We start from the raw sequence: 25,831 nt of genomic DNA on the forward strand, positions 1-25,831 counted from the left end.
ACAGTAATTGCCCAACAATTGGAGCGGGTAATCAGTACTCAGGGCTGCTCAGCTTAGCCACCCATCAACTAAACCCCCATCTCCAGCCTGCAGCCTCCACCGTCTGCAGTCGCATTAACCGCTGGGCCGGGGAAACCCCCACAGGCTTCATAGAAGAAGGACACACACTCACACACACTTACACTCACACACACTTACACAATCACTCACACAAAAACACACACATTTACAACCAACCACAGGAGAACTAGCCTACCGCTCCTCTGCCAAAGCACAGAGGGTCTGTCTGCCTATTCTCCCATGTTAACTCAGCGGCTAAAGGACACTTGTAGTTCTCACACAGGGAGACTGTGATAGATCCACGGTGGGTTCTGGGTAAAGGAGTATGACATGGCTTCGTATAGAACACACGCGTTGTGGTTTAGGATAAAAAAATGAAAGCATGAGTAATGATTATTTCATGCTAGAGAACGTGTGGAAGTGTTTGTGTGTTTCTGTGTGTGTGTGTGTGTGTGTGTGTGTCATACATGACTATATGTATTTTAAAGTTAGAGTTTTTATTGTGTTGATCACTTTCTTGTGCATAGTGTATTTATTTAAATTGTGTAAAATAATTCTGCACTGGCTGCCATTGATACTTTGTAATGTAATGTCAAAATTGTGAAGTGAAGCATTCTTTATACTATATGTGTGTGTGTACTAATGTGCTTGTGCTCAGGTGGTTTCCCACCCTGAGAATGTGACTGACGAGGGTCACTAAAATGATTTGAGGCGTGCTGGTTTTCAGAGATGGGAAACTGCAGTGTCAGTGCTATGTACTTGACTTATGGCTTTCCCTGTCTGTTCCTTTGTTTTATTATTATTACAATTATTATTATTATTGTTATCTATCCTGATTCCTAGTCACTTTACCCTGCCTTCATGTACAGTGGGAGAACAAGTATTTGATACACTGCCGATTTTGCAGGTTTTCCTACTTACAAAGCATGTAGAGGTCTGTAATTTTTATCATAGGTACACTTCAACTGTGAGAGACGGAATCTAAAACAAAAATCCAGAAAATCACATTGTATGATTTTTAAGTAATTAATTTGCATTTTATTGCATGACATAAGTATTTGATACATCAAATTACATCTCTGTAATTTGTTTGCAATTACAGAGATCATACGTTTCCTGTAGTTCTTGACCAGGTTTGCACACACTGCAGCAGGGATTTTGGCCCACTCCTCCATACAGACCTTCTCCAGATCCTTCAGGTTTTGGGGCTGTCGCTGGGCAATACGGACTTTCCCTCCAAAGATTTTCTATTGGGTTCAGGTCTGGAGACTGGCTAGGCCACTCCAGGACCTCGAGATGCTTCTTACGGAGCCACTCCTTAGTTGCCCTGGCTGTGTGTTTTGGGTCGTTGTCATGCTGGAAGACCCAGCCACGACCCATCTTCAATGCTCTTACTGAGGGAAGGAGGTTGCTGGCCAAGATCTTGCGATACATGGCCCCATCCATCCTCCCCTCAATACAGTGCAGTTGTCCTGTTCCCTTGGCAGAAAAGCATCCCCAAAGAATGATGTTTCCACTTCCATGCTTCACGGTTGGGATGGTGTTCTTGGGGTTGTACTCATCCTTCTTCTTCCTCCAAACACGGCGAGTGGAGTTTAGACCAAAAAACTCTATTTTTGTCTCATCAGACCACATGACCTTCTCCCATTCCTCCTCTGGATCATCCAGGTGGTCATTGGCAAACTTCAGACGGGCCTGGACATGCGCTGGCTTGAGCAGGGGAACTTGCGTGCGCTGCAGGATTTTAATCCATGACGGCGTAGTGTGTTACTAAAGGTTTTCTTTGAGACTGTGGTCCCAGCTCTCTTCAGGTCATTGACCAGGTCCTGCCGTGTAGTTCTGGGCTGATCCCTCACGTTCCTCATGATCATTGATGCCCCACGAGGTGAGATCTTGCATGGAGCCCCAGACCGAGGGTGACTGACCGTCATCTTGAACTTCTTCCATTTTCTAATAATTGCGCCAACAGTTGTTGCCTTCTCACCAAGCTGCTTGCCTATTGTCCTGTAGCCCATCCCAGCCTTGTGCAGGTCTACAATTTTATCCCTGATGTCATTACACAGCTCTCTGGTCTTGGCCATTGTGGAGAGGTTGGAGTCTGTTTGATTGAGTGTGTGGACAGGTGTCTTTTATACAGGTAACGAGTTCAAACAGGTGCAGTTAATACAGGTAATGAGTGGAGAACAGGAGGGCTTCTTAAAGAAAAACTAACAGGTCTGTGAGAGCCGGAATTCTTACAGGTTGGTAGGTTATCAAATACTTATGTCATGCAATAAAATGCTAATTATTTACTTAAAAATCATACAGTGTGATTTTCTGGATTTTTGTTTTAGATTCCGTCTCTCACAGTTGAAGTGTACCTATGATAAACATTACAGACCTCTACATGCTTTGTAAGTAGGAAAACCTGCAAAATCGGCAGTGTATCAAATACTTGTTCTCCCCACTGTACATATTTACCTCAAGTACCTATTGATCTGATAGTGGTACTCCATGTATATAGCTATTACCCCTGCACATTGATCTGGTACTCTCTGTATATAACTATTACCCCTGCACATTGATCTGGTACTCTCTGTATATAACTATTACCCTGCACATTGATCTGGTACTCCCTGTATATAGCTATTACCCTGCACATTGATCTGGTACTCTCTGTATATAGCTATTACCCTGCACATTGATCTGGTACTGGTACTCTGTATATAACTATTACCCCTGCACATTGATCTGGTACTCCTGTATATAGCTATTACCCTGCACATTGATCTGGTACTCTCTGTATATAGCTATTACCTCTGCACATTGATCTGGTACTGGTACTCCCTGTATATAGCTATTACTCCTGCCACATTGATCTGGTTCTCCCTGTATATAGCTATTACCCCTGCACATTGATCTGGTTCTCCCTGTATATAGCTATTACCCCTGCACATTGATCTGGTACTCTCTGTATATAGCTATTACCCCTGCACATTGATCTGGTACTCTCTGTATATAACTATTACCCTGCACATTGATCTGGTACTCCCTGTATATAGCTATTACCCTGCACATTGATCTGGTACTCTCTGTATATAGCTATTACCCCTGCACATTGATCTGGTACTCTCTGTATATAGCTATTACCCCTGCACATTGATCTGGTACTCCCTGTATATAGCTATTACCCCTGCACATTGATCTGGTACTGGTACTCCCTGTATATAGCTATTACCCTGCACATTGATCTGGTACTCTCTGTATATAGCTATTACCCCTGCACATTGATCTGGTACTCCCTGTATATAGCTATTACCCTGCACATTGATCTGGTACTCTCTGTATATAGCTATTACCTCTGCACATTGATCTGGTACTGGTACTCCCTGTATATAGCTATTACTCCTGCCACATTGATCTGGTTCTCCCTGTATATAGCTATTACCCCTGCACATTGATCTGGTTCTCCCTGTATATAACTATTACCCCTGCACATGGATCTGGTACTCCCTGTATATAACTATTACCCTGCCCATTGATCTGGTACTCCCTGTTTATAGCTCCATTCTTGTGTTAAGAAATAATAGAAATTTAAAAATTTAAAACTGCATTTTTGGTTAAGGGCTTGTACGTAAGCATTTCACGGTAAAGTCTACACCTGTTGTATTCGGCGCATGTGACAAGTACAATTTGACTTGATTCGATTTTTGTGTGTGTGCAGGTCCATCATGACAGACCTGTACTACCTCAGCCAGGCTGACGGAGTCGGAGACTGGAGAGTGAAGGAGGCCAGGGACCTGTCTAACCTGGTGCAGAACAGGATCACGTACCTACAGGTATACACACACACACACACAAACTTTTGCATTCATGCACACACACACACAAATGCACACACCGAGGTATGCGTGCATACACTCTTAAGGTTCTTCGGCTGTCCCCATAGGATAACCCTTTGAAGAACCATTTTTGGTTGCAGATGTAAACCTTTTGGGTTCCATGTAAAACCCTTTCTACAGAGGGTTCTTTATTACTTTATTACTGTACAGTATTGTATTATACTGCATTATATGAACTGGAATTATGCACTTCATTCAAACCACCATAAAGCTGAGAGAACATGCAATTCTGGTGCTATAAGGGCACAAGGCGAGACCCAAATTCAGACACAGGAGGCAGATGGTTGAGCTCCGATATTTATTATAACAAGAGGGGTAGGCAAAAGTCAGGTCGGGTACAGGCGAGAGTTCATAAACCAGGTCAGAGTCCAAACAGTACCAGGCGATAGGCAGGCTCGAGGTCAGGACAGGCAGGGGTTCAGTAACCAGGTCAGAGTCCAAACGGTACAAGACGATAGGCAGGCTCGAGGTCAGGGGCAGGCAGAGTGGTCAGGCAGGCGGGCTCAGAGTCAGGACAGGCAAGGGTCAAAACCAGGAGGGCGAGCAGAGAGAGACTGGGAAACGCAGGAGCCGAGACACAAAAACGCTGGTTGACTTGATAAACAAGACGAACTGGCACAGAGAAACAGATAACACAGGGATAAATACACCGGGGAAATTAAGCGACTCCTGGAGGGGGTGGAGACGAGCACAAGGACAGGTGAAACAGATCAGGGCGTGACAGGTGCAGCACATGCGGCCTACAAATGTACAAGTATAGGCTAGCGAATTTGATTTTAAATGTTAAATATAATAGGGCCTACTTGTATAATTAGTAGGCTGATGTGTATATATACTGTACTTTTCATAATATTTCCTCTAATGTTATTACCCTACCTCCTCGTTCTCTCTCTATTGTTCCCTCATTCCTTAATATTTGTGGTAGTGGTGGAGTAGGGGCCTGAGGGCACACAGTGTGTTGTGAAATCTGTGAATGTTTAGTAATGTTTTAAAATTGTATAAACTGCCTTAATTTAGCTGGACTCCAGGAAGAGGAGCTGCTGCTTTGGCAGGAACTAATGGGGATCCATAATAAATACAAATACAAATTCCCTCCTCAATTCAACAGTTAATTTAAATAAGTTATTATCTTCATCATTCCAATGACATCCTTGAATAATATAGGACTAGAACTAGGTGCAGATGGCTTTCACTTCTCTTCACTAAGATTGAATGGTTATAGTCTGAATAAATAACTGCCATAGCCTACAACCATCACATGTTCACTCTGCTTTCAAACTACCCGTGAGTTGTATTGGCTGCTGTATTTAACGTTCAGAAAACAAAAACAATGTCCAGCAAGACTTCAAGATCTAAGGAGCGTTTTGTAAGGAGATAGGCCAGCGGAGCACAGGTGCCTGCCTATTGCGCAAGAGACAGAGGCTAGTTAGAAGCTTATAATGCATAACCCATCGTTCATTAGATAAATATAAGGCTAATACAGCATCACATGTACAGTCGTGGCCAAAAGTTGAGAGAATGACACAAATATTAATTTCCACAAAGTTTGCTGCTTCAGTGTCTTTAGATATTTTTGTCAGATGTTACTATGGAATACTGAAGCATAATTACAAGCATTTCATAAGTGTCAAAGGCTTTTATTGATAATTACATGAAGTTGATGCAAAGAGTCAATATTTGCAGTGTTGACCCTTCTTTTTCAAGACCTCTGCAATCCGCCCTGGCATGCTGTCAATTACCTTCTGGGCCACATCCTGACTGATGGCAGCCCATTCTTGCATAATCAATGCTTGGAGTTTATCAGAATTTGTGTGTTTTTGTTTGTCCACCCGCCTCTTGAGGATTGACCACAAGTTCTCAATGGGATTAAGGTCTGGGGAGTTTCCTGGCCATGGACCCAAAATATCAATGTTTTGTTCTCCGAGCCACTTAGTTATCACTTTTGCCTTATGGCAAGGTGCTCCATCATGCTGGAAAAGGCATTGCTCGTCACCAAACTGTTTCTGGATGGTTGGGAGAAGTTGTTCTCGGAGGATGTGTTGGTACCATTCTTTATTCATGGCTGTGTTCTTAGGCACAATTGTGAGTGAGCCCACTCCCTTGATTGAGAAGCAATCCCACACATGAATGGTCTCAGGATGCTTTACTGTTGGCATGACACAGGACTGACGGTAGCGCTCACCTTGTCTTCTCCGGACAAGCTTTTTTCCGGATGCCCCAAACAATCGGAAAGGGGATGTCACGCCCTGACCTTAGAGATCCTTATTATTCTCTATCTTTGGTTAGGTCAGGGTGTGACTCGGGTGGGAAAATCAATGTTTTCTATTTCTTTGTGTTTTTGCCTGAGTATGGTTCTCAATCAAAGGCAGCTGTCTATCGTTGTCTCTGATTGGGGATCATACATAAGTTGTAATTTTCCTTTTGGGTTTTGTGGGATTTTGTTTTCTGTATAGTTTATTTGCGTTACAGAACTGTGCACTTTCGTTTTTGTCGTTGTTTTTTTGCTTTTGGTGTCATCAATAAAAAGAACGATGTACGCTTACCACGCTGCACCTTGGTCCAGTCATTCCACAAACGAGAGCCGTAACAGGGGATTCATCAGAGAAAATTACTTTACCACAGTCCTCAGTAGTCCAATCCCTGTACCTTTTGCAGAATATCAGTCTGTCCCTGATGTTTTTCCTGGAGAGAAGTGGCTTCCTTGCTGCCCTTCTTGACACCAGGCCATCCTCCAAAAGCCTTCGCTTCACTGTGCGTGCTAATGCACTCACACCTGCCTGCTGCCATTCCTGAGCAAGCTCTGTACTGGTGGTGCCCCGATCCCGCAGCTGAATCAACTTTAGGAGACGGTCCTGGCGCTTACTGGACTTTCTTGGGCGCCCTGAAGCCTTCACAACAATTGAACCTCTCTCCTTGAAGATCTTGATGATGTGATAAATGGTTGATTTAGGTGCAATCTTACTGGCAGCAATATCCTTGCCTGTGAAGCCCTTTTTGTGCAAAGCAATGATGACGGCACGTATTTCCTTGCAGGTAACCATGATTGACAGAGGAACAACAATGATTCCAAGCACCACCCTCCTTTTGAAGCTTCCAGTCTGTTATTCGAACTCAATCAGCATGACAGAGTGATCTCCAGCCTTGTCCTCGTCAACACTCACACCTGTGTTAATGAGAAAATCACTGACATTATGTCAGCTGGTCCTTTTGTGGCAGGGCTTAAATGTAGTGGAAATGTTTTTGGGGGATTCAGTTCATTTGCATGGCAAAGATGGACTTTACAATTAATCGCAATTCATCTGATTACTCTTCATAACACTCTGGAGTATATGCAATTTGCCATCATACAAACTGAGGCAGCAGACTTTGTGAAAATTAATATTTGTCTCATTCTCAAAACTTTTGGCCACGACGGTATTACCTGAAAGAGGTAGGCTAGGACATCTCTCTCTCTCTCTCTCTCTCTATATATATATATATATATATATATATATATATATATAGTCATTAAAACTCGTTTATGTAAACTTCTGACTTCAACTGTACATATAGCCAGAAGTTTACATAAACACGTTTTAATGTCTCCAACCTAAGTGTTTCAACCACTCCACAAATTTCTTCTTAACAAACTATAGTTTTGGCAAGTCGGTTAGGACATCTACTTGGTGCATGACAAGTCAGGCAGATTATTTCACTTATAATTCACTGTATCACAATTCCAGTGGGTCAGAAGATTACATAAACTAAGTTGACTGTGCCTTTAAACAGCTTGGAAAATTCCAGAAAATGATGTCATGGCTTTAGAAGCATCTGGTAGGCTAATTGACATCATTTTGAGTCAATTGGAGGTGTACCAGTGGATGTATTTCAAGGCCTACCTTCAAACTCAGTGCCTCTTTGCTTGACATCACGGGGAAATCAAAAGAAATCAGCCAGGACCTCAGCAAATTGTAGACCTCCACAAGTCTGGTTCATCCTTGGGAGCAATTTCCAAACGCCTGAAGGTACCACGTTTATCTGTACAAACAATAGTACGCAAGTATAAACACCATGGGACCACGCAGCCGTCATACTGCTCAGGAAGGAGACACGTTCTGTCTCCTAGAGATGAACGTACTTTGGTGCGAAAAGTGCAAATCAATCACAGAACAACAGCAAAGAAAAGTATCTATATCTCTTTATATATCTATAAATGTCCTCTGGTCTGATGAAACAAAAATGGAACTGTTTGGCCATAATGACCATCGTTATGTTTGGAAGAAAAAGGGGGAGGCTTGCAAGCCGAAGAACACTGTCCCAACCGTGAAGCACATTTAACATTCTTAAAATAAAGTGGTGATCCTAACTGACCTAAGACAGGGAATTTTTACTAGGATTAAATGTCAGGAATTGTGAAACACTGAATTTAAATGTATTTGGCTAAGGTGTATGTAAAGTTCCGTCTTCAACTCTATATATATAAATCTTGAACAGGATTATCTATTTTGCAGTTTGGATGGAATTGATGAGAGAGAGAGGAAGACCGCTCAGCGTGCTCCGATTTAAAGCATCGTTATTCGAGTGATCGGCTGTTTCAAAACTCTCCAGCTACAATAAAAAAATACCTCTTTACAATAAAAAAATACCTCTTTACAATAAAAAAATACCTCTTTACAATAAAAAAATGAATGTGAGCCGCAAAAGCCAGATGGAGAGGGGTAAATTAGACACTCATTCAGTCCTTATATTAGTGTAGCACAGGCTATGCTGCAGCAAATGTAGGCCTACCTGTCACAAGGAAAACCCTGTACCATGATGAGATGATAGGTCTACATGCATTGTGAACTGCACTCCGTACTGAGATGGTCTGTCTCCACCATGAGCGTGGAGACAGACGCTGAGAGAAGGCTATAGAGAAGCTATATTTAGACATTGCATATCATTTATCAGTTCCATTTCACGTCATGCTGTTGATATAAATTATTTATTACAATTCACTGGTTTCTCGCAGTTATTTATCCTGTGAAAAGGGAGTGGTTTTGGGCAGTAACTCTCTGTAAATCTAACCAGGTTCCCACCATTCAACCCTATCTGCTAGTGTTAGCTTCTGCATAAGTAGGCCTGCTAGCCTCCACCTGCGATGGTGTTTCATCAATCTTAGGTAATTTGTCACGAGCGTGATCAGATAAGTTTTAATGTCGTGTGCACAAGTAGTGAAATGCCTTTCTTGCCAGCTCTAAACCCAACAATGCAGTTAACAATATAAACATAGTACTAAAAATAACATAAGGCAGAACAAATACATAAAAATAAAATGACAACGAGAAGTAAGCTATATACTGGGTCAGTTCCAATACCATATTTACAATGTGCAGGGAAACTAGAGTGATAGAGGTAGATATGTATAGGGGTTAGGTGACTAGGCATCAGGATATATGATAAACTGAGTAGCAGCAGCAGCATATATGAGGATTGTATGTGAGTGTGTGTGCGTGTGTGTGGAGTCAGTATAATTGTGTGTGCATGTTATGTGTGAGTGTGTGTGTGTGTGTTAATCCTGAGAATGTGCATAGACACTGCAAATATAAAATATAAGGGTCAACTCAGATAGTCCGTGTAGCTATTTTGTTAGCTATTTAGCAGCGTTATGGCTTGGGGATAGAAGCTGTTCAGGAACCAGTTGGTGTCAGATTTGATTCACCGGTACCAGCTGCCATGCGGAAGCAGTGAGAAGAGCCTGGGTGGCTGGAATCTTTAACGATTTTCCTGGACTTCCTTACACACTGCCTGTTATGGAGGTCCTGGATGGCTGGGAGCTCGGCCCCAGTTGTGAACTGGGCTGTCCACACCACGCTCTGTAGCGCCATGCGATCTAGGGCGATGCTGTTGCCATAACAAGCAGTGATGCAGCCAGTCAAGATGCTCTCAATGGTGAAGCTGTATAACTTTTTGAAGATTTAAGGGGCCAATGACAAACCTTGTTCAACCTCCTGATGGGGAAGAGGCGCTGTCACGCCATCTTCACGACTGTGCATGTGTGCGTGGACCATTTTAAGTCCTTAAAGGTTTGGACACTGAGGAACTTGAAGCTCTAAGTCTGCTCTACTGCAGCCTCGTCGATGTGGATAGCGGCGTACTAGTCCCCTCATTTCCCGTAGTCTACGATCAGCTCCTTGTTGTTGTCCCAGGAACCAGACTACCAGGTCACTGATCTCGTGGGCTGTCTCATCATCGTCGGTGATCAGGCCCACCAACATTGTGTTGTCAGCTAACTTGATGTTAGTGTTGGAGTTGTGCGTGGCCATGTAGTTTTGGGTAAAGAGGTAGTACAGGAAGGGACTAAACACACACCCCTGTGGGGCCCCCGTGTTGGTGGTCAGCGTGGCTGAGGTGATGTTGCCTACCTTCACCACTCAGGGTTGGCCTGTCAGGAAGTTCAGGATCGTGTTGCAGAGGGAAGTGTTCAGTCCTAGGGTCCTAAGCTTAGTAACAAGCTTGGAGGGGACAATGGTGTTGATCACTGTGCTGTAGTCTAGTAACAGCATTCTGGGCGGGGTCGAGACCCAGGGTCTCGAGCTTAATAACGAGTTTGGAGGGTACTATGGTGTTAAATGCTGAGCTGTAATCGATGAACAGCATTCTTACATAGGTATTCCTCTTGTCCAGATGGGTTAGGGGTTAAGATGGGTTAAGATCTTAGCTAACTGTATTACCAAGATATGTGATCACATCTTTTACAGGGATATTACATAGAGTTTAAGTCACATCTTTTCAACGCAAATAATTCACATTTCCTAATATTCAGAGATAAACCTGATACATGTGTGAAGGCATTAATACACTCAATAGCTTCCCTGACTTCATTATGATCTTTTAAAAAATGGTGGTGTCGTCAGCCAATTGTGAACATTTCTATCTCTTTGTCTTGTTTCTGAATACCCCTAAAACCATCCTTATTTATATGAAGTGCCATAACTTGTGTGACCAATAAAAATAAGAAAGGAGCAATTGGGCATCCTTGTTTAATTCCACGTCTAATGTCGAATCTTTGTGAAGTTCCATGGGATAATTTAACAGAGATGTTACTATTATTGTAAAGTGTCTTAATTACACTTTGAAAATATTGACCAAGAGTCTCAAAAATAAAATAATGTTCAACTGTATCAAATGCCTTGTAAAAGTCTACAAATAAAATAAAGCTATCTTCCATAATATGCTCATTGTAGTCTATCAAGTCCAATACTAGTCGAATATTATTACATATATGTCTGCCCTTCATAAAACCAGACTGGGTATCATCAATGATTTGGTCAAGACCTTTTTTAAGTCTTTCTGCAAAGATAGATGCAAGTAGCTTTCCATCATTGTTTATTAATGTGATTGGTCTCCAATTTTCTAACATCATAGAATCTTTGTTTGGTTTGGTATTACAGAAATTAGGCCTTGTGTCAAAGAAACAGGCAGGACCCCTAAATCAATTGCCTCCTTAAAAACATAAATTCAATAATATCCTCCTGGAAATATGTATAGAATTCACTGATAATGCCATCATTCCCTGGAGGTGTGTTCTCTTTTAACTTGCTGATACATTTTTTTATTTTGTTGATAGAAATAATTTAATCACAAGACTTTTGGAAGTCTTCATCTATGACAGTCAATTATTGACTGTCTGGACATGTCCTTGTTACTCCAAGTGAAGTCCTTTTATCAGGATATTTAGATCTCCAAACATCGACTAATCCAAGACCAAGACATAGATTATTAAACTCAGGATTAACTGGATCTGTTAGGAGGGGGATATCTGTCAATCATCACATTAGATACAGAATTAAAATCTCCACCTAAGATAATTTTGATATCCTGAAATATCCTGAAATACACCTATAACTATTAATTTCTTCTTCAAATTCTTGAAATAATATCCTGTTGTTTTGTTTGTTGTTGGATGCATAAATATCCCCTAATAAAAACATTTCACTGTTGAAATTCACTGTTAAAATTAACCAACGTCCAGAGTGGTGAGTCTTACTACTGATGACCTTCCCTTTAAATGAGCCTCTTAAAACTGCTACACCTGCAGAGTGGTTGTTGCCATATGATAACCAGATATCGCTACCCCATTGATTTTTCCAAAAAGATAGATCGGAAGAACAAGCATGAGTCTCTTGTAAAAAGTAAAAGTCTGCATTAAACCGTTTGCAATACAGGAAAATAGCCTTACGTTTGAGTAAATTACGAATACCCCTGACATTATTTGAACAAAGAGATAAAGACATAAACTTCAACCAACAACCTTGTTATGCTAATATAAGCTTTTCCTAAGGATATGTAACTGAAAAGGATTTCCATCCCATTATTAAACTCTCCAATAAAAAAACATTGGTCATAAAGTTACCAAAGTATTCTTACTCCCACAAGGGGGAGACATTTTGTAGACTTTACAATAAGCAGTTATTCACCTATAGTTAGTGTTTAGTTTACCAGTTCTCAGGTCAGCCTTTTCTCATTCAAGTGTTTGTGTACATTTTTATAATAAAAAGCTGCTTTTCACCTTGGCCTGACAGTTCTGTCCGAGTTAGACTCTTGCTCTCACTCGAATGTTCTGATTTGGCCGCATTTCTTTCCCATCGATGATCACTCGATAAAAAATGCAGTTTTCCCTGCCTTTCAAGCTGCAGCCACCATCGGCCACAGTTTCTCTCTTGTCACTTTGTCTGCTGAGGTCAGATCCTCCGTGAACCTCAATTTTTGCTTGATGGGGAATTCACAATTCTTCGCTCGCCTCCAAAGAAGATCCCGTGTAGATCTGTTGGTGAACCGGATGATGGTTGTCCTCAGTCTCTGTTCTTGATCCTTAAGTCTTCCCAAACGATGTCTACATTTTCCTGAAGTTTGGCTTTTGATTCGGGAATGACAGCTCCACAGATGTCAACAACTTTGCATTTGATGTCCTCACCCGCCTGCTCTGGAATTCCACGGAGCCTCAGGTTCCACCTGCGCTGGTATCTCTCCGCCTCATTCACCTTTTGCTCGAGTTCAGCCACCTTTCATTTCCTGGCAGATAACTTCCACTTTCTTCATGTCACTTTTTTAAGGGTTTTCACTTCTCCAAAGATAAAGTCAACAAACTTTTTAATGTCCTCTATTGTTATTGTATTCTCCCTAACCATGACCTCCAAGCCATTTGCCCTTTCATCTATCTTTGCTGTCAAAAACATTACAATATTGTTTTGCATCTCAAGAAGTGATATACCCTCTTGGCCTCATCTTTTTCCCCTGGGGCTTGACTGGAGTGCCGGGGTCGTAAGGTAAAGGCCTGAGCTGGGGACTGGAGGGGCGCAAGTTATGAGCATTGTTGTCCGTACTCACCACATTTTCAACACCCATTGCAGTATTTCCCCCCACAGTTAAATTCTGAAGAGGAGTACCCAAAATCATACTATCTTTTGTGGTTAATTGTCCATCTGACGATCTCTCAATTTCTTTCCTTTTGGTTCTGGTCGTGGCAGTTTCCATGTACGTTCGACAAGCTAGTTTTTGAGCTAGCTAGTTTATCAGGCTATCTAGTGTTATCGGAGAACTTAGTTTTAGAGGTGAATAACTTGCAGAAAGTAATCAATTACTTTGGTAAATAAACTAAACCATATTCATACAGGGTTTTATGACCGTAGAAATAATCCAATGGTCATAATTGGGTAAGGAAATCCAATAATTCCTTCAGCTACCAAAACAAATTATCTGCACTGACCGCCATCTTGCGCGCCATCTCGCTAGCAAGCTATATGTCTTAAGCTAAAGTGTACTGTTAGCTAGCTAGCTAACGTTAGCTGGCTGGCTCCCTAGCTGACGTTATTATGTTTCCCAGAGCCGTGTGCTGTTCTAGTTAGAGCCTAATGTTAGCTAGCTAACATTGAACATGGTTGGTTAGCTCCCAGCACTGTGCCATTGTTGTCATTGTTTATTGTTTAACTAGCTAACGTTGGCTTACTCGTTAGCTAACGTTACGTGACGTATGTACAACACCCGTTGAATATGGCTGGTGTAAGTGAACGTCTGCAAAAAAGCATAATGAAATTGTTGCCAGCAGAGCTGGTTAGGCTGTTTTCATGTTATCATGTTATATTTTCATGTGGAGAGTGTGAACGATGTTGAATGGGTTTGCACAAAGAAGAGCTCTTCACTAGAGAGCAAAACATTCAAAGGTGATTTTCTCAAAAGTGAGTTTACAAGTTGATCAACTTTCAAAGCAGAATTACTTTCCCATTGTCCCTCAAATGCAGTGTATGATATACCATTTTGTAGCTCCGAGTCTCTACTTCTATATAATGTAAAAAACACAATTTCTAATTTTGCTACAAAAGACCGAATCCAGGTGTTGAGTAACATTTTACATTGACATTTCAGTAATTCAGCAGACACTCTTATCCAGAGTGACTTAAAGTTTGTGCATTCATCTTAAGATAGCTAGGTGGGACAATCACATACCTCAGGCATAGTAAGTACACTTTTCCTTAATGAAGTAGTTATCATCAAAGTCACAGCTGGAAGGGGGAGTTAAGTGCAGGTGTTGGTTCAGGAAAGTATTTAAAAATATATATTATTATTATCTTTTTTTGGGGGGGGGGGGGGGGTCGAGGGGGATTATTTAAAATACGCTTTTAAGAGGTAGGGTTTCAGGTACTTTCGAAAGATGTGCAGGCAGTCTGCTGTCCTAGCTTCAGGGGGAAGCCATTGGGGTGCCAAGACAGGGAAGAGCTTGGGCTGAATGGGAACTGCCCTGCCGTAGGGATGGAATGGCAAAGAGACCCGAGGTGGCAGGACGAAGAGCTCAGGTTGGGATGTTAGGGTTTGAGCATAGCTTGAATGTAGGGAGGGGCAGTTCCTCTTGCTGCTCCGTAGGCACTACAGAAGGTAGTGAGTACGGCCCAGCCAAACTCCCTGCCATCCAAGACCTTTATACCAGGCGGTGTCAGAGGAAAGCCCTAAAAATTGTCAGACTCCAGCCACCCAAGTCATCGACTGTTCTCTCTGCTACCACATGGCAAGTCCAGTTTATTATCTATCTTGTTGCCAAGTCACCCTTTCTCTCTGCATTGCTGGGGCCTGTAAGTAATCATTTCACTGTTAGTCTACACCTGTTGTTTACGAAGCATGTGACAAATAAAATTGGATTTGATTAGATTCCTACCTCCATACCCCCACCGCCATACCCCCAGGAGTCCCCCCTCAGCCATCCTACCTTTCCCAGTTTGGGTGCAGCGGGTCTGAGGTGGGGCTGTGCGTTGCTGGGCCTTGCAGCATTAATGAGCCTTGGTGTTTGATGAAGACAGCCAGAATGAGTGTGGCTTGATGGAGACGCCATGGCTAACAGCTGCTGTCACCATAGCTGAGGGATCAAACAGCTCCACCGGCCGCCATCCCTAATTCATTACTCACACACATACTTCAGAGCCGCACACGCACACACCCAGTACCCCCTCCAATGTCAGCCTTCTACTTTTTTTTACAGTGCCTCATCAGTTCTGAACCAGCTGAGTATAGGTCATGCAGTAGATTAGTCTCTGTCTCTCTCTCTCGCTCTCTCCCCCTGTCTCTCTCTCTCCTTGTCTCTCTCTCTCGCTCTCTCCCCCTCTCTCTCTCTCTCTCCCTGTCTCTCTCTCCCTGTCTCTCTCTCTCTCTCCCTGTCTCTCTCTCTCTCTCCCTGTCTCTCTCTCCCTGTCTCTCTCTCTCTCTCTCCCTGTCTCTCTCTCTCTCTCTCTCCCTGTATGTCCCCATCTCTCTCCTTCACTCACTGTGAACACACACACACATTTTCAATCTACTGTATTTCAGTCTACTATGGCTTTTGAAGGACTACTTAAACTATAGTAGTAAGTGGGAGCCTTTTTTGTATTCCACCTGCCCTATAATTACCATTAAACTCTGTCTGCTAGCACTTCTGTATTGCATTAACCTATCATTTTAAAAGGAACCAAAGTAGTTAAGAGCTTGTACTCTTATGGTTGTTTGTCGTTCTCATTTAACGCCATGCTCTGAAAGAGGCGCTCTGGGGCTCGCTGGTGTAAAGCTACCTTTCAAGTCTTTGTTGTCGAGACTCGAGACAACACACCAGATTATTAGCATGTATATCAACTGTAATTGTTATACCTATGGGGCCAATGCGGATAATACAGGAGCAAAATTTCACAAATACACACATGCATGCAGGCACACATACACACTCACACACACACACACACACACACACGCACACAAACAGATTCCTCAAAGTGGCTTGCTTGTTCCTTGTGTTGTTCACGTTATTATTGAACACTTATTATTGAACGTCGGCGCTAGTACGTTTTGAACATTAAGGAACGTTAGCTCTCCTCTAGGTTTTAAACAGACAAGCATTGTGATATGTTAGCGCTTGCCAGATGCCATTTTAGCCTTGAGAACCGCCAAGCATATACAGCTTTGACAACCTAATGAGTGAAATATTCGCATCGCAGCTCAAACTTATATTTAAGAGTTTGTTCAGGTGAAGACTCTGGAGCTGACTGGCGACGACATTTGGTGAAGATGCCGGTTCGATAAACAATTACTTATTACTCCTCGGCCTGAAATCCTAGAATAAAACTAACATGATCTGTAACTGTCTGTTTTATACGTGGACATGATTGGTGAAAGGGATGAACATGGCATTGCTAGCTGGCTTCTGACTTATTCATCCTATTTTACTAACAACTGGCAAACTGTATCAGGCAGCTTTAGATGCGAGAGGGAAAACGAATAGCTAGCTATATTTGCTAAGCTATGAGAAAGTTGAGAAAGTTGAGAAAGTTGATAAAAAATGCCATTAGCTTGCTATCTAGATTGAAACTGCTGGGGGGAAATTTAGACAATGTTTCCTAACTCTCACCACCAGTCTGAGTTCACCACCTTAGCTAGCTAAGTGGACTGTAGATAGATTTCCAGAAACTAACAACTATATATTTGCTAGCTATAATGCTGACTATTGTGAACACTTGTTGTCAAACTACTTTGTTCCCCTGACTGTTTATTGATGCACTGGTGACTGAAGAAGTTGACAAGAAAAATGCCCCTCTTGATTTCACCGCAAATAGGCAGTTCTTTTGGTATAATTTGGCTGAATAGGCTCGTGCACATTTACATTACTGTTTCATTAGTTAACTTAATTACTGACTGACTAGGATCATTCTTATTCACGTTTTAGGTATTGTTGAATTAGAAAGCAGCATGCAGACATAACAGGGCTCGTATACACAAAGCATCTCAGAAGAGAACTGATTTTAGGATCAGTTTTGCTTTTTATATCACAATGAATGATTACATTGACAAGGGGGAACTGATCCTACATCTTTATTCCAACTCTGAAGACGCTTTGTGAATACGGGCCCGGGAAGAAAGCTGTTGCCCAATACCTTGCACAGCTGTGTTACATCACAGGACCCTAGAGGTATTACAGTCAATGTTTATTAACTGGACATTTGTCTGTGCATGTTCATGTCAATGACACGAACAAAAGAGTTGAATTGTTCAGCAACATGTGCAGTGAACATGGCTTTGGTGACGAAAGGTACATAATGCATTTGTCATCTCCCTAGCAGGCCACTGCATGCTGTGACCTGGGCATGGATGGTGGCACACATCTTCTTCAAGCTTTCTGACTGAATACTTGTGTCTTCAGTGGTTCCAGAAGCAAGGGCCTTACTGTCACGATCGTCTTGAGGATAATGAGTGGAAAAAGGCGCAGCGTGTGAAAAATACATCTCTTTTATTTGAGACGAGTGAAACACGAAACGAACACTTATAACAAAACGAAACAAAACAACAAACGACCGTGAAGCTACAAACGTAAGTGCAATACAAAAGCTACAAACGTTCTACATAGACAATTACCCACAAAACCCAATGCCTATGGCTGCCTTAAATATGGTTCTCAATCAGAGACAATGAACCACAGCTGCCTCTAATTGAGAACCAATCTAGGCAGCCATAGACATACAAACACCGAGATAAGACACTGACCCATTTAACATACAAACCCCTAGACAATCCAAAAACACATACATTCCCCATGTCACACCCTGACCTAACTAAAATAATAAAGAAAACAAAGAATACTAAGGCCAGGGCGTGACAGTACCCCCCCAAAGGTGCGGACTCTGGCCGCAAAACCTAACACAGAAGGGGAGGGTCCGGGGTGTGCCTTCCTATGGCGGCGGCTCGGGTGCGGGACGTGACCCCCACTCCACCATTGTCAATACCAGCTTTGGTGTCTCTGGTAGATCCTGGCTGACTGGCGGCTCTGGAAGATCCTGGCTGGCTGGCGACTCTGCCTGCTCATGGCTGGCTGGCGACTCTGGCTGCTCATGGCTGGCTGGCGACTCTGGCTGCTCATGGCTGGCTGGCGACTCTGGCTGCTCATGGCTGGCTGGCGACTCTGGCTGCTCATGGCTGGCTGGCGACTCTGGCTGCTCATGGCTGGCTGGCGACTCTGGCTGCTCATGGCTGGCTGGCGACTCTGGCTGCTCATGGCTGGCTGGCGGCTCTGGCAGATCCTGGCTGATTGTCGGTTCTGGCAGATCCTGGCTGATTGGCGGCTCTGGCAGATCCTGGCTGACTGGCGGCTCTGGCAGATCCTGGCTGACTGGGCGGCTCTGGCAGATCCTGGCTGACTGGCGGCTCTGGAAGATCCTGGCTGACTGGCGGCTCTGGAAGATCCTGGCTGACTGGCGGCTCCTGGCTGACTGGCGGCTCTGGCGGCTCCTGGCTGACTGGCGGCTCTGGCGGCTCCTGGCTGACTGGCGGCTCGGACGGCTCGGGACAGACGGGCGACTCTAATGGCTCGGGACAGACGGATGGCTCAGACGGCGCTGGGCAGACGGATGGTTCAGACGGCGCTGGGCAGACGGATGGCTCAGACGGCGCTGGGCAGACGGATGGCTCAGACGGCGCTGGGCAGGCAGGCAGCTCAGACGGCGCTGGGCAGACGAGCAGTGCAGGCGGCGTTGGGCAGACAGCCGACTCTGACCTGCTGAGGCGCACAGTAGGCCTGGTGCGTGGTGCCGGAACTGGTGGTACCGGACTGGAGACACACACCTCAAGGCTAGTGCAGGGAGCAGGAACAGGGCACACAGGGCTCCGGAGATGCACAGGAGGCTTGGTGCGTGGTACCGGAACTGGAGGTACCGGGCTGGGGACACGCACCTGAAGGCTAGTGCGGGGAGAAGGAACAGGGCATACTGGACCCTGGAGACGCACATTAGGCCTAGTGCGTGGTGCCGGAACTGGTGGTACCGGGCTGGGGACACGCACCTGAAGGCTAGTGCGGGGAGAAGGAACAGGGCATACTGGACCCTGGAGACGCACATTAGGCCTAGTGCGTGGTGCCGGAACTGGTGGTACCGGGCTGGGGACACCCTTTTCAGGGCTAGTGCGGGGAGCAGCAACAGGACGCACAGGACTCTGGAGACGCACAGGAGGCTTGGTGCGTGGTGTAGGCACTGGTGGTAATGGGTTGGAGACACGCACCACATGGCTAGTGCGTGGAGGAGGAACAGGGCTCTGGAGACGCCCAGGAAGCCTGGTGCGTGGTGTAGGCACTGGTGGTACTGGGCTGGGGCGGGGAGGTGGCGCCGGAAATACCGGACCGTGCAGGCGTACTGGCTCCCTTGAGCACTGAGCCTGCCCAACCTTACCTGGTTGTATGCTCCCCGTAGCCCGACCAGTGCGGGGAGGTGGAATAACCCGCACTGGGCTGTGTAGGCGAACCGGGGACACCATGCGTAAGGCTGGTGCCATGTATGCCGGCCCGAGGAGACGCACTGGAGGCCAGATGCGTTGGACCGGCTTCATGACATCCGGCTCAATACTCAATCTAGCCCTGCCAGTGCGGGGAGGTGGAATAACCCGCACCGGGCTATGCACACGTACAGGAGACACCGTGCGCTCTACCGCATAACACGGTGTCTGCCCGTACTTTCGCGCTCCACGGTAAGCTCGGGGAGTTGGCGCAGGTCTCCTACCTGACTTCGCCACACTCCCTTGTAGCCCACCCCCAAGAAATGTTTGGGTTTCACTCTCGGGCGTCCAGCCTTGCTTCCGTGCTGCCTCCACATATCGCCTCCTCTCGGCTTTAGCTGCCTCCAGCTCTTCACGAGGGAGGCGATATTCTCCTGGTTGAGCCCAATGTCCCTTACCTTCCAGTATCTCCTCCCAAGTCCAAGAATCCTTTATGCGCTGCTCCTGCTGCTGCTTAACACACTGCTTGGTCCCGTTGTGGTGGGTAATTCTGTCACGATCGTCTTGAGGATAATGAGTGGACCAAGGCGCAGCGTGTGAAAAATACATCTCTTTTATTTGAGACGAGTGAAACACGAAACGAACACTTATAACAAAACGAAACAAAACAACAAACGACCGTGAAGCTACAAACGTAAGTGCAATGCAAAAGCTACAAACGTTCTACATAGACAATTACCCACAAAACCCAATGCCTATGGCTGCCTTAAATATGGCTCTCAATCAGAGACAATGAACCACAGCTGCCTCTAATTGAGAACCAATCTAGGCAGCCATAGACATACAAACACCTAGACAAGACACTGACCCATTTAACATACAAACCCCTAGACAATCCAAAAACACATACATTCCCCATGTCACACCCTGACCTAACTAAAATAATAAAGAAAACAAAGAATACTAAGGCCAGGGCGTGACACTTACCTAGGAGCAAAGCAACAGTCTCTCTTTCAGTCTCACAATCATTCTGTCAACATGTATAGTATGTAACCACTCAAATTCATACAAACTGCTACGGATGCAAATACCGACTTATCACTTTGTCCCATTCTTTAATCTTGTCAGAGATATATATTTTAGCTGAGACACCTGTACGATATACATGGATACAAATTGATTCACTCTGGACATGACTTATTTTAGATCTTTTAAATAATAAGTGTATTTGTCTGGATGTTTACATAAGTTAATACAAATTTAAAAACCAACATAACAAACATGCTATGAAAAAGTTATTGTTTTGTAATCTTTTTTAAATATATTTTTTTCTTTTTTATACAAAACTATAGCATTTGTTCTTACCCAATATGTGGCCGTTGAAAGTCTGAGGATAGCTGGCAACATAGGTGGCAGGTCTGTTGAGCTCCATAGCCCAGCAGACTCACCTAGACAAAAGGGGGATGGACACATGTTAGTTTTGATAAAAGTCAAGGGGGAGAGAGCATGAGTTGGAGTGAGTACAGTAAATCAAAGCCAACCATTTACCCTTGATAATATGCTGGCATCACACAAGCAGACTGCCATAGTGAAGGAGGTTTACACAGTGCATCAACTATACTACTATGAGTGGAGCTTACTTCTCTGTGGAGAGATCGCAGGTAGTTGGTTAGCTTCTTCTGGCTGCAAGCCCGACCTCGGTACACTTATGACAACAGCCAGCGCAAGTGCAGGGCGCGAAATTCAAAATATATTTTTTAGAAATATTTAACTTTCACACATTAACAAGTCCAATACAGCATTTGAAAGATAAACATCTTGTGAATCCAGCCAACATGTCCGATTTTTAAAATGTTTTACAGCGAAAACACCACGTATATTTATGTTAGCTCACCACCATTGCAGCTACCATCACAGCTACCGTCAGAACTAGCACCGAAGCAGCCAGAGTAATTACAGACACCAACGTCAAATACCTAAATACTCATCATAAAACATTTCTGAAAAATACATGGTGTACAGCAAATGAAAGACAGGCATCTTGTGATTCCAGCCAATATTTCAGTTTTCTTAAGTGTTTTACAGCGAAAACACAATATAGCATTATATTAGCTTACCACAATAGCCAGAAACACAAGCCATTCCCCAGCAGCAAAAGTTAGCGATCGTAACAAACCAGCAAAAGATATATAATTTTTGACTAACCTTGATAAGCTTCATCAGATGACAGTCCTATAACATCAGGTTATACATACACTTATGTTTTGTTCGAAAATTTGCATATTTAGAGCTGAAATCAGTGGTTATACATTGTGCTAACGTAGCATCTTTTTCCCAGAATGTGCGGATATTTTTATGACACTCAACTGACCTCAACTGGTTATTCTGACCAAATAACTATACATAAACGTTACTAAAAAATACATGTTGTATAGGAAATGATAGATACACTAGTTCTTAACTACTTCCTCACAAACCCGGATCCGGGAGCACCCCCATCAGTAAAAAAGCTGACTAGCATAGCCTAGCATAGCGTCACAAGTAAATACTAGCATCTAAATATCATTAAATCACAAGTCCAAGACACCAGATGAAAGATGCACATCTTGTGTATCCAGCCATCATTTCTGATTTTTAAAATGTTTTACAGGGAAGACACAATATGTAAATCTATTAGCTAACCACGTTAGCAAAAGACACAACTTTTTTTACTCCACCATTTTTTTCCTGCATAGGTAGCTATCACAAATTCGACCAAATAAAGATATAAATAGCCACTAACCAAGAAACAACTTCATCAGATGACAGTCTGATAACATATTTATTGTATAGCATATGTTTTGTTAGAAAAATGTGCATATTTCAGGTATAAATCATAGTTTACCATTGCAGCCACCATCACAACTCTCACCAAAGCGACTAGAATAACTACAGAGAGCAACGTGAATTACTTAAATACTCATCATAAAACATTTCTGAAAAATACACAGCGTACAGCAAATGAAAGACAAAGATCTTGTGAATCCAGCCAATATTTCAGATTTTTTAAGTGTTTTACAGCGAAAACACAATATAGCATTATATTAGCTTACTACAATAGCCAACCACACAACAGCATTGATTCAAGCCAAAAATAGCGATAACGTATAAACCAACAAAAGATATTAATTTTTTCACTAACCTTCTCAAACGTCTTCAGATGACAGTCCTATAACATCATATTACACAATACATATAGAGTTTGTTCGAAAATGTGCATATTTAGCGGCACAAATCGTGGTTATACAATATGAATAGTAGCCAAAATGCAAACAAAATGTCGGGAGAAATCTTGGGAGAGGCACCTATTCTAATCGATAACTAATCATAAACTTAACTAAAAAATACAGGTTGGACAGCAAATGAAAGATACATTAGTTCTTAATGCAATCGCTGTATTAGATTTTTAAAATTAACGTTACTACGACATACAGCGTGCGCTAAAGCGAGACAGCACCTAGATTCATGGCAGATTATGAGTCCTACATTTATCAACAGAATAACGAATTAACATCATATATACTTCTTACTATTAGATGAGCTTCCATCAGAATCTTGGGCAATGTGTCCTTTGTCCAAAAGAATCGTTGCTTGGTTGTAGATTGTCCTCTTCAACGTTCGAAATAGCAGTAAACATTAGCCATGTGGCAAAGACGTGTCCGACTCACTAAAACGCAACACCAATATATATCCGAAAATCGCAATATACCGATATAAACTGATATAACTCGGTTTAATATAACAACATTATGATGTCTTTAACACCTATATCTAATAAAAACAGAGCCGGATATATCTAAGGCCTATAACCGGAGCGTTCTAGAGCCACAGCCAGATGTCCTTCCTGCGTCAGAGCGAAGTGAAAAAAGGCCGGACCCTAGGTTCCCAGGCCATTTATAAGCTCTCAGATCTGCCTAGCAACTTCATTTCAATTCTCACTATTCGCTGACACCCAGGGGAAGACGTATGCAGTGCATCTCAACCAATAGAAGACAGGCAGATTTATAGACAGATCTCAGAACAGCGAGCAGATTTCAGCATTCTCACATCCTCATAGGAAAATTGCTCTAAGTCCAGTTCTGTTTTACTCACAGACATAATTCAAACGGTTTTAGAAACTAGAGAGTGTTTTCTATCCAATAGTAATAATAATATGCATATTGTACGAGCAAGAATTGAGTACGAGGCAGTTTAATTTGGGAACGAAATTATTACAAAGTGAAAACAGCACCCCCTATGCAATCGCCGTGTTAGAATTCTAAAAATAACTTCATTACGACATCCAGCTTAGTTATAGCGAGAGAGTGCCCAAAATCTGGGCGCAAACTACTAGTACAACATGTTCGACAGATATATGAAATAGCATCATAAAATGGGTCCTACTTTTGATGATCTTCCATCAGAATGTTGTACAAGGGGTCCTTTGTCCAGAACAATCGTTGTTTGGATTTAGAATGTCCTCTTCTCCAGTCAATTAGCACGGAAAGCTAGCAAAGTGGCGCGAAGCTCTCCTTCCTGAACATACGCAGACAAACGCAGCCTAACGTCCCGAAAAAATTTCAATAATCTAATAAAACTATATTGAAAAAACATACTTTACGATGATGTTGTCACATGTATCAAATAAAATCAAAGCCGGAGATATTAGTCGTCTATAACGACAGCTTTTCAGAAGGCAATACCAGGTCCCTTATCGCGCGCTCCAGAAAACAGGAAACTGGTGACATGTCATACAAAGAGCTTTTATTCGACCCCAGATCAAGTTATACACTCCATTTCTTCTCTCACTGCCTGTCGACATCTAATGGAAGACGTATGAAGTGCATGTATACTAATAAATATCAAGGACATTTATAGGCAGGCCCTAGAACAGAGCATCGATTTCAGATTTTCCACTTCCTGTCAGGAAGTTTGCTGCAAAATGAGTTCTGTTTTACTCACAGATATAATTCAAACGGTTTTAGAAACTAGAGAGTGTTTTCTATCCAATAGTAATAATAATATGCATATTGTACGAGCAAGAATTGAGTACGAGGCCGTTTGAAATGGGCACCTTTTATCCAGGCTACTCAATACTGCCCCTGCAGCCCAAAGAGGTTAAAAGGCTCTGGAGATCCTTGGACCAGTTTGTTTCTGTAGCACCTGGAGAGACGGATAGAGGTAGTGAGTGTGCTTTAAAGAGAGCCCTCACCCCTGACCTACCCCTGGCCAAGGGCTTCCTGCCCAAACCTCTAATCGCAGTCTCTCTAATAGGGAGTTACCCCAGGAGTAGACTGTTGTATGGCGCATAGGGCTTATCCACTTCTTATAAGTATAGTATTAGCTCTTGAAATGGTATAGTCCATTTAAAGGAAAAAATAATATCATGACATACAGTGCTCCATGTTCCTGCTGAAAGCAAGCCTCAACCTGGATACATGATTCATGCCTGTAAATGACAAGACTGGTCAGCACTAGTTACCACAGCCACAACGTTATACATCGTATTTCTACAACTTATCTTCTTAAAATCGGATTTAAACCTAATCCTAACCACACTGATAACGTTAAATTAAGACCAAAAAGCAAATGTTTGTTTTCAAGAATTTTTACGATTTGGCTTTTGACTTTGTGGGTGTAGTAACTAGTGGAAACCCAACAGAGTAATACAAATATACGTACCATGTTGTGATAATGCTTACGGCAAATTGCATGGCATCACGTACAGTATCATTTCACTAACACTTGCAATCTCGATTTATTCCATCATGACATCAACATGCTCCTTATTTGACTATAGTTAACGTTTGCTTCTAGCTTAGCCAGATGCAGCCTGTGAGGCCGGGCACATTTTGGAACCAAAATGATTAAAATAAGGTGATAAGCCTGGGTAGCTAGTAAGCTAGCTAAATGACAACCCTATTAATTTCAGAAGTATTGACTCTTGACTATCGCTTAATTCAGAAAGTAGGCTTCACCTACATCTGTAGGCACTAGCTCGCTAGCTAACTAGCCAACATGCATTGTTTCTGATATGCCACGATCCTGCTTACATCTGACAGATATTTAGCTACTGTAGCTAGCTAGATAATAATGGTTTATGGGAATTGCAGTTAGTTAATTATGTAGCTAACTAGCTAAGTATA

General features: G+C 43.0%; 1 protein-coding gene across 1 annotated transcript in view; it reads left to right on the forward strand.

Moving 5' to 3' along the window:
* LOC120019495 (alpha-(1,6)-fucosyltransferase-like) overlaps nucleotides 1-25,831 on the forward strand; it is a 72,723-nt gene that overhangs the window by 21,747 nt on the left and 25,145 nt on the right. Inside the window, exon 4 of the mRNA XM_038962794.1 lies at nucleotides 3,764-3,878. Coding sequence (XP_038818722.1) covers nucleotides 3,764-3,878 — 115 coding nt within the window. The remainder of the gene's footprint in view (nucleotides 1-3,763; nucleotides 3,879-25,831) is intronic.

The sequence above is a fragment of the Salvelinus namaycush genome, chromosome 24, assembly GCF_016432855.1.
Source record: "Salvelinus namaycush isolate Seneca chromosome 24, SaNama_1.0, whole genome shotgun sequence".
Taxonomy (NCBI): domain Eukaryota; kingdom Metazoa; phylum Chordata; class Actinopteri; order Salmoniformes; family Salmonidae; genus Salvelinus; species Salvelinus namaycush.